The sequence below is a fragment of the Triticum urartu genome, chromosome 7 (genome assembly GCF_003073215.2).
Source record: "Triticum urartu cultivar G1812 chromosome 7, Tu2.1, whole genome shotgun sequence".
NCBI classification, from domain to species: Eukaryota; Viridiplantae; Streptophyta; class Magnoliopsida; order Poales; family Poaceae; genus Triticum; species Triticum urartu.
The window spans coordinates 695,860,479-695,870,365 of record NC_053028.1 but is presented as its reverse complement, the minus strand read 5'-3'; the positions used below and the strand labels follow the sequence as shown (position 1 = coordinate 695,870,365).

Below are 9,887 nucleotides of genomic sequence, written 5' to 3'. Positions count from 1 at the left end.
TTGATTCCATCAGTCTAAAACTCCAACGAGATCCTGTTGTGTTGTTCTGGAACAAGTCTGAAACATGGACATCTTCGTCTCAACTCTCAACTTTTGCTTGCGTCTGAAAAGCGGTTGGCGACAGAGGATGTGCGCTTTCCTAGTTGTAAGTTTACAGCATTTATGATCTCTTCCCGGACCAAACATGAATCTTTCAACTCATTTGGGTCTCACGCTCCGCTCCTCTTGGTCGAGTCTGATGGACAGTGTGACTGAATGCAACAGTTTTGTTCCATATTCAAGCGTCGCGATCGAGATTAAAAGTCTGACAGACGATATTACTGGCTAGTTACCTACTCCTATTTTCCTTTCTTTTGTGGCGTGCTGCCAAGCCACCCAAAGATGACTCGTTGTTGACTCATGGCCAGCCTCCACCTCCACTTGCTGCTCTCCAATTACAGGTCAAGCGCGTGAAGGATTAAACAATCCTACTTGCGAGTCCCATGGCAACCTCTTGTTACTTTCTCAAGGTTATCCAGCAAGTAGCCTCTAATCTGCCGGTGCTGAAGAATTAGCCATGCATCATCGGAGGACAAGTAGTGTACCTAGCATTAGCAAGCACGTCGTGTCTAGTCTATGCAAGCCCGCGCAGAGGACAAGTGTATGGGCAGCATCATCGGATGGATGCAATTTACGCAGCACATCTCCATCAGTCGGCGCTTCCGGACAAGCACGCCTTGATTAACGTCTCCGAGCTCAGCCGTCCTTCTCACGCCGACGACTCGTTTGGGCTTTGGCCGTGCCTGCTTCCTCCTCGCCGGCCCACCTACTGCATCTGATTCTGATCTGATATCGGGGGTGATCGCTCGCTCGATGACATGATCATACAAAATAAAATATCAGCAGATTTGGCCAAAACACCAGAGGCTGGGAGCATGAGTGTGTGTGCCATGCATGGCCGTATGATGAAGATGAACACGCCTGCTGCTTGCTGATCTAGCTAGCTTTGCCATTATTAGCGAGACGGATGGAGACTGCTGCACCTATCTGCATCTACCTGCGTGAATCATCACGCCGGTCCTCGTCTCCTTCCCTTCCGTCGCCTCTTTCACGTGTGGGGTGTGAGGCGCCGGGCCCCTCCTCCTCAACCTGCTTCCTTCTTTCTTCTTCTTTTTCACCGAAGCAGCACGTGACAATCTATATAGAGAACAATCAGAAGGAATGGAGGAGAAATGGAAATCAAATCAAATCGCACAAGATCTTCAAATGCTGACCCTCACTCAAATCAGACACCGATACGGGAGCTGGCCGTCCAACCATATCCACATACAAGTTTGAATTAAAAAAAACTTATCGCTCGGAATAGCGTGATCACCAGAAAAAAGTAAAGAAAGCATAGCAATTGAAAAGAAAAAACTGAAACAATAGTGCTTTCCACCATTGTGACTTGAAAAAATTAGTGCCTTCTGCTATTATGAGCACTTGAAAAGTAAAAAAGAGTGTAGCACTTGAAGGAAAAAAAAGCGAAACAATAATGATTCCGCCAAATGCTAGCAACCTTCCGCCCAAGAGTAAAAAAATTAGCATCGGCTTTCCGTCATCCAGACAGAGAGAGGACACGTGGTGGCTTTGGATTGGCCAGACGGATGTACGGACTCTTGCAAAGCTCCCCTTTGTTTGTCTCTTGTTTGTGAAAAACAAACGTCCGGACGCGTCGACGGACCGATGTGGGACTGTGTTGGATGGCAAACTGTATCCGGACAATGTGGTCCAGATATATGCAGGCGATTCGAAGGTCCGTTTTGGAGATGCCCTAAATGCAACATGTAGGGAACATGTAATTAAATACTTGGTTAAGCTGAGTCACAAGTGGAAATTCAAGGGATGCCCACGGACGCATATAAACGGATTTATGATAATCTAAAAAATGATGGAATTCAATATGGTTAACAAGGTTATTCTTTTTTCTAAAAGCTTAAATATTCCATGTTCCATGAACATTTCTATGATGTACTAGATCTTTTGAAATTCTCTGTTTTTCAGAAACGTGATACAACGGTAGGCAATCAGATACACGCACATCCACACATCTATGAGTAAGGTCTAGGATCAAACCCATGTTTACCACAAGAAACCTAACCAACAAAGCCAAGCTCACTTGACCCTAGTTTTCCATTTTCCTTCAATTATCCTTTTTTTCCTTATTAGTTTTCATGTAAGTATCTATTATTTTACAAAAGAATAATTTTCTTGTAACTTTTTGAAAACTGTGAATTTTTATGTTGACTAGGTTGCCATTTGTGAAACCAATGTTTAGTAGGATTTTCAATGGAACAAATCACCAGATTAAGATAATTTAGGCACTTAGAGCATCTATGGCTAGACCCATTATATTGCTCCTATATGTCCAGACGAACAGGACGATCAGTGCATAAATACATTTACACTCGCCTAATATCCCAAAAAATACACATAAGAATAAACTAAAAAAGAAAAAAGAAGAAAGATGCATAAAAAACGAAAAAAAACAAAGAAAGAGAGGGGAGGGCTGGGTCGTCAGATGGGCTAACTAGAGCTAGCTCGGTAGCATAGCTAACTGGGCTTCAGCCCTTGAAGAATTATCTGACCGAAAACTGTGGCCAGTCAAAATTTTCGAGCCCGAAACAAGACATACCACAGAACAAGAAAAAAATTATTTCTCAAAGATAAAACAAGAAAAAAAATGAGCATGAGTCTTGGGAGCAGCAATCAACGGTTAGAAAAATCGACCGATCCAAATTCAATTTTCAAGGGATCTACATATTGCTAAACAGGCACTTCGTCCGTTTCTAAATATATTTTTAAACATTTCAAATAGACTACAACATACGGATGTATGTAGATATAATTTAAAGTGTGCATTCACTCATTTTGCTTCGTATGTAGCCATTTGTTGAAATCTCTAAAAAAGACTTATATTTAGAAACGGAGGAAGTACCAATTAGTAGTACAAATTAACAAGACGGTCGAATTGATTGATGAACTTAATCCCCACAAAATTAGTACTATCATATATACAACATTGAGGCAAATCATGGTGATTGATGAACTTAATCCCCATAAAATTAGTACTATCATATATACAACACTGAGGAGGCAAATCATGGTCGATTGTTTACGCCGAAAAGAACATCCGAGCACAATCATCGATCATTCTAGGAACGGGTAATCAGTGTATCCGACGGCGGGGTGGGCGGCGCCGGCGCCGGCGCCGTAGAAGGTGGCGCTGACGCAGTCGTTGAGCGGCGCGCCGAGCTCGAACCTCCTCGGCAGGTCCGGGTTCGCCAGGAAGAGCCGCCCGTACGCCACCAGGTCGGCGTACCCCTCGCCGACGGCCGCGTCGCCCTCCTCCCGCCCGTACCCGCCGCTGGCGATGAACGTGCCGCCGAACGCCTCCCTGTAAGGCAGCAGCCGCCGGGACACGCGCCGCCGGCCGTCCACCTTGGGCTCGATCATGTGGCAGTAGAGCACGCCGAGGTCGTTGAGCCGGCTGACGACATGGAGCGCCAGCGCGTGCTCGTCCGGCTCTGCGGTGAACTGGTCCAGTCGCAGGCCCAGGCGGTGGCCGCCGATCTCCCGCGCCACGGCGTCCACCACCTCCAGCGCGAACCGGCAGCGACTCTCCGGGCCACCGCCGTCGACGACGAAGTAGCCGTTGGTGCCTTGGAGCTCGACGCCGTCGAAGCCTGCCATGGCACGGCACGGTTGGTGTCTGATTTCAGAAGTGAAACAGGGGAGCTCGAAAAAGAAAACTGAAACGACGGTCTCCCACGCGCGCACCGGCATCGATGGCGTTCCTGGCGGCGCGTCTGAACGCGTCGACGACGCCGGGCGCGTCCTCAGCTGCCACCCTCCTCGGCGACGTGAGCTCCTCGCGGCGGCCATCATAGCTCATCTGCGGGCTCACCTGCTGCCTTTCCCTGACGGCGTCGCCGGGGGCGGCCGCGGCGTGCCAGAGCTGGCAGAAGAAGACGGCGCCCTCGGCGTGCACGGCGTCGACCACGGGCCTCCACGCCTCGACCTGCTCCGGCGCCCAGACCCCCGGCATGTCCCTGAACGAGGCCGGCTCCTCGTCCTGCCTTGCCGGCGCGACGCGCGTGGCCTCGGAGATGAGGAGGCCGCCGGGGGTGGCGCGCTGGGAGTAGTAGAGGGCGGCGTGCGGCTGCGGCACGCCGCCGTAGGCGCGCTGCCGCGTCATGGGCGCCAGCACGACCCGGTGCGACAGCTCGAACTGGCCCATCTTGTACGGCGTGAGCAGAGGGATGGGCTCCATCTCGGATCCGCTCCGCTGCTCAGAAGCTGAGCAATGGCGGCTGAGATTTGCTTGCAGGGAGACAGAACTGGCGGTGGATGCGGGAGGTCAAAGATTTTGATCGACGGTGGCGGCACTCCACTGAACTGATTACCACCACGGAGTGGCTGTCGGAGTCACGGTGCGGTCGGTCCGTCTTGTCTGGTCATCAGAGGTCCAGCGCGGGGCCATCGCTGAAGCACGGCGAGGTCACGGCGCCATGGCGACCAAACGATCGGAAGATAGTAGTGGAAGAGTTGCCGGCGATCTCATCTTTCTTGTGTGAAGTATCGGCAGAGACGAGCAGCCCAAGACGCGACAACTACGTTAACTTGCTTGTTTTCTGGCAGAGAGGCGAGATTATCCGGCCTCCTACGTGTCGTGAGCGCACCGGTGCTACAAGTTGCACGACAGCGAGGTGGCGCGAAAGCTCCCTGCAGCAAGCACCGCACGGCAAGCAACCGCCGACCGGCCATTGCCCGTTGGACTCCTCAGGCTTTGTTCGGTTACGCCCTGTCTCAAGGGGATTGGAGTGGTTTTGGCACGGATTTGACTTGTATGGGATTTAATCCCTGCCAAACCCCTTCAAAACCATGCCAACCGAACACAGCCTCAAGGACTTTGTTTGCCAGGTGTGGATGCTTCTGTTTTGGTCAAAAATTTCCGTGCGTTTTCGACACATTTCGATCGAATTTCATCAACCTGGATTCGAGTGAAGGAGGTTAATTAATTTTCGCGGGTGAAAAAACACCGGAGCAAAGAACACGGTCGATGTCAAGGGAAGAGTAGTTATGGAGTTTATATCAGAATATCAGAATGATGATGATTGATAGGCGGCGGACCAACACTATTTCTGTTTGACAACAGCAAGCCAAGATAGTAAGCCGGGAATGGATATGGATGGGGATCACATCAGCGGCCAGATTAATTCATGGAAGCAGAGCACCTAGTAATTGGGGCCCCAACTGGACTGTCATAAACAGCAGAGAATACCTTATTCTGAAGATCCAGACTATTACCGATCCATATACGCCCTTTGTAGGAGTATATATATAATTAAGAGCTCTTTTACAGTACCCGGTAATCAATATGGACCCTCTATTCTCGAAATCCAACGGTGGTCATCCATCTATACCGCTCAATTGGAGTAGCACCATCCCCGGCAGTATTCAGTGGCACTGTGCGCTCGGCCTGCAGCAGCACACGTTCTGTGACGGTAATTTAGGGAGGTAGAGAAATCGTCCTGCCTCCCGAGTCCCGACGAAGTCAGCCCTTCCTCTTCCATTTCCCGCATGGTTGCACGCACGCCGGCACGCGCCCGTCGGAGCCCAGGTCTCGCATCCACCCCTTCCTCTGTCGCGCGGGCGCTGATGCATGTCGTCTTCTTCAGGGAGTCGCGTCCCTTTCCTCGGCCATGCTAATGGTCAGGCACTCCAGCAGGATGGTACAGTTGTCCGAGCCATTACACTTTTTGTCTACGGGGAGTAGCCTGTACTGACGAGGACGAAGCCGTGCGTGTGACAGTGTGCGGGCAATGTGTGCCCTGGCGGGAGATGCGGCTGGATATGCAGCGACTCGAAGCAGCGAGGTCGACGCGCGCGGGCGGAGGGTGGTGGCTGGAGCACTCGCGGATACAGCGATACGACGGCGAGTTCGTTGATGGCGCAGTCGGCGGCGAGCAGGGCGACGACCGACGGCCCTGTGCCCGCGATTTTTCTTTTTCCAAGTACAACGAACAGACCGATCGCTGATGGGCTGAAACTGACTAAATTACCCTCACAAAATCAACGGTTGATGATTTTATACTGCTCCGTCCCCCCTTAGCAGTGTAGGGTACCATAAAAAAGCTCATAATTAAACCTTGGACGAGCTAATAGTTAGGCTTAGCAGATGGACTGACAGACATTTGTCGCAGTAGCTCCAGGGGCGGAGCCAGGGGGAACGAGCAGGGGCCTGCCCCCCCCCTCCCCCCAATGATCGACAATTTTAGTAGCAGTGATGAGTAATTACCAATAAGATTAGATCAATATATGTACTCGGCCCCCCTATACTCGAATCCTGACTCCGCCACTGAGTAGCTCAGTTGACTTATCATCTTGAGAGTAACTGGCTACAATCTCTTCCATCCACATAGGTTGTGCTCTAGACATATGGAAGACATGTATTAGCTAGCCTTGTAGATAATGCATCAGCAGCAAAATTGTCAGTGCCCTTATTGTAAACAATTTGATAATTCAGTCCCATATGTTTTGTAAGAGCTTTTTGTTGCCAGATATTTTGCTGCTGATAATTCTAGACAATTGGAATAGTACGGAGTTCCTGATTCTCCAAGCGCACTATTTTTTTTTTGATCGGTTCTGATAGTGAATTGTTGGATAGGTAGATAAGATATCCACTATTCCGTTGCTAACAATATTGATATATGCTCCTCATACACTGGAAGGTAGATAAGATATCCTGCATTAATGCAACACCAATACCAGCATCACATGCATCTATCTCTTACTGAAGTGGTGCAGCGCTGGTTACCACCACTAGTGAACTCCATGAAGATAAATGTAGACGGTGCGATGGCGAGACAGGATCAAGGCCTCCTTTGTAGGATTTTTTTAAGGAATTTTATAGGATAGGATTTGCAAAGAAAAATTTTTTTTGAAGCCCTTTGGTTTGTAGGAATAGATTCCTATTCCTATGTAGGATAGGAATCAATCCTTCATGTTTTGAAAAAAAAAAACATTAGCCTAGACTTAATGGAAAAAAAATCCTATCCTATGCACCAAATGACATGTCTTTCTCTATAGGAATTGACATACATATCATCTTACTTCCTATGATTTTTCTATTTCTATAAAATTCCTATCATATGAACCAAAGAAGGCCCAAATAGATGTGGCAGCAGGAATTTGCTGTGATCATAACGGTACATACTTGGGATCCTTGGCGGTCGTGTTGCATGGTACAACCGACCCAACGGTCCTAGAAACGTATGCTTGCCAGGAATCTTTGGCACTTGCTGGGGATGTGGGCATGCAAAAATCTACTCCCTCCGTCCTATAATAAAAAAAAGCGTTTTTTTTTACGAAAACACTTGTATTACTCAAATATCAATGTCTTTACAATCATCAAGGGATATACCCAAAACCTTATCTGGCCCAGATCCCAGCCAGGTCATAGTTCGCTCCTCAATTCTAGCAAACCTAGCCAAACTATCACTAGCTTTATTCTGGACTCTCATAATACGAGTAATACAAGTTTGTCTAAGACGCATCAGCAGTCTTATTTCAACGCTACACAAAAACACTCTTATATTATGGAACGTGGGAGTATATTGCATTGGATTACGGAGGTGTTATGAAAGACATCAAGCAAGGTACTGGAGGCCCTCATGGAGCAATCGTAAAGGAGATAGTAGAGAGTATGAAGAGTTTTAATTTAGGCAATTTCATTCACAAACGTAAACGTAAAAACTTTAATTTTGAAGTTCATAACCTCGCCAAGATGCATGGCTTGACCCAAACCTTGTACCTATCAACATTACTTTTTATTAGGACCACCTATCAACATTATTTTGGATGAATAAAGTTGGCGAGATTTCTTAAAAAAAAAGTAATGCTGCTGTTGTCGAAAACACTTGCATCAGATACAAGTAAACTTGTTCTTGGGCTTCAGGGTTGCTGACCTGTTGGTCGCTGACGGAGGCACTCCTCCGGCCGTACGTACGCCGGCCGGGCTTGTTTTCTTCTCTCCATCTAGTAGCGTGAGATTGAAGTAAAATTACGTGCGTGCTGTGGTCAACAGGTCATGGGTTCTTGCCGCGTTAACCTCAAGTCCTTAACTAGTTTCTCTTTCAGTGTGGAAGCACCGATCTCTACGCCAAACTTGCATCTCTTTTTCCCCTGAAAAATGCCTACTGTACTACGTATCTCTCTGCCTCGTTCTTACGTTCATAGAAATGTCTCTCGGAGCATCTCCGGCCATTGGCCCCCAGGGCCTCGAAAAACCGCCGCCTGGGGGCGTCCCGACGCTAAAATCGACTTAGGGCCAATCGAGTTCGAAGCGGCCGGCCTCAGGGTCGCCCCCAGAGGCGTTTTCAAATTATTTTTTTCAAAAAAGATTCGGCTATAATTCGGCAAATGGGTATAAACTTTGGCAAGACTTAAATAGTTTTTTACATAGCGAACTTAAAAATTACTTTAAAAAACAACCACCGCGACTATAGGAAGAACTCGCTGAACTGGGCGAAGTCGCCGCCATCGCCGCCGCCGTCGTCGTCCTTCTCCTCTTTCACGCGGCCGCTCCTGCTGGACCCCTACCCGGAGTCGCCCTGGCGGACCGGTGGCGGAATAACATACCGAGGGCCTCTCGTCGGTATCTCTATTGATGGTTATGGTTTTCTGACCATCGACATTGGATGTCATTGATAACGGGATCACATCATTAGGAGAATGATGTGATGGACAAGACCCAATCCTAAGCATAGCGCAAGATCGTGTAGTTTGTTTGCTAGAGCTTTTCTAATGTTAAGTATCATTTTCTTAGACCATGAGATTGTGCAACTTCCGAATACCGTAGGATTGCTTTGGGTGTATCAAACATCACAACGTAACTGGGTAGCTATAAAGGTGCACTACATGTATCTCCGAAAGTGTCTGTTGGGTTGGCACGAATCGAGACTGTGATTTGTCACTCCATATGACGGAGAGGTATCTCTGGGCCCACTCGATAATGCATCACCATAATGAGCTCAACGTGACTAAGGAGTTAGCCACGGGATCATGCGTTACGGAACGAGTAAAGAGACTTGCCGGTAACGAGATTGAACGAGGTATGGGGATACCGACGATCGAATCTCGGGAAAATAACATACAGATGGACAAAGGGAATTGTATACGGGATTGATTGAATCCTCGACATCGTGGTTCATCCGATGAGATCATCGTGGAACATGTGGGGGCCAACATGGGTATCCAGATCCCATTATTGGTTATTGGCCGGAGAGATGTCTCGGTCATGTCTGCATGGTTCCCGAACCCGTAGGGTCTACACACTTAAGGTTCGGTGACGCTAGAGTTGTAATGGGAATAGTATGTGGTTACCGAAGGTTGTTCTGAGTCCCGGATGAGATCCCGGACGTGACGAGGAACTCTGAAATGGTCTGAAGGTGAAGATTGATATATTGGACGAAGGGTATTGGAATCCGGAATTGTTCTAGGAGTATCAGGTGACGACCAGCGTGACCGAAAGGAGTTTCGGAGGCCCCAGCAAGCATTGGGGGGCCTTATGGGCCAAGGAAAGGGGGCACACCAGCCCACTAAGGGGCAGTGTGCCCCTCACACCCCATCTCATGTAACCTGGAGAGGTCGGGGCGCCTCCCCTAGGGCAGCCGCTGTTGGGGAACGTAGTAATTTCAAAAAAAATCCTACGCACACGCAAGATCATGGTGATGCATAGCAACGAGAGAGGAGAGTGTTGTCTACGTACCCTCGTAGACCGACAGCGGAAGCGTTATGACAACGCGGTTGATGTAGTCATACGTCTTCACGGCTCGACTGATCAAGCACCGAAACTACGACACCTC

General features: G+C 48.6%; 1 protein-coding gene across 1 annotated transcript; it reads right to left on the bottom strand.

Annotated features, from left to right (window-relative positions):
- Positions 1-2,966: 2,966 nt before the first annotated feature.
- LOC125521935 (12-oxophytodienoate reductase 1-like) lies at positions 2,967-4,674 on the bottom strand. Its single transcript, XM_048687003.1, has 2 exons — positions 3,799-4,674; positions 2,967-3,704 (listed from the first exon to the last, which is right to left on the bottom strand). The coding sequence occupies exons 1-2, from the start codon at positions 4,289-4,291 to the stop codon at positions 3,169-3,171; spliced, it is 1,029 nt and encodes a 342-aa protein (XP_048542960.1). The 5' UTR covers positions 4,292-4,674; the 3' UTR covers positions 2,967-3,168.
- Between the last annotated feature and the right edge of the window lie 5,213 nt (positions 4,675-9,887).

What these genes read in the sequence shown, in the direction of transcription:
- LOC125521935 (XM_048687003.1), bottom strand. Translation starts at nt 4,291, where the DNA reads ATGGAGCCCATCCCTCTGCTCACGCCGTACAAGATGGGCCAGTTCGAG. An exon ending in CAGGAACGCCATCGATGCCG is followed by an intron (nt 3,705 to 3,798) that starts GTGCGCGCGTGG and finishes GTGCCATGGCAG; the next exon opens with GCTTCGACGGCGTCGAGCTC.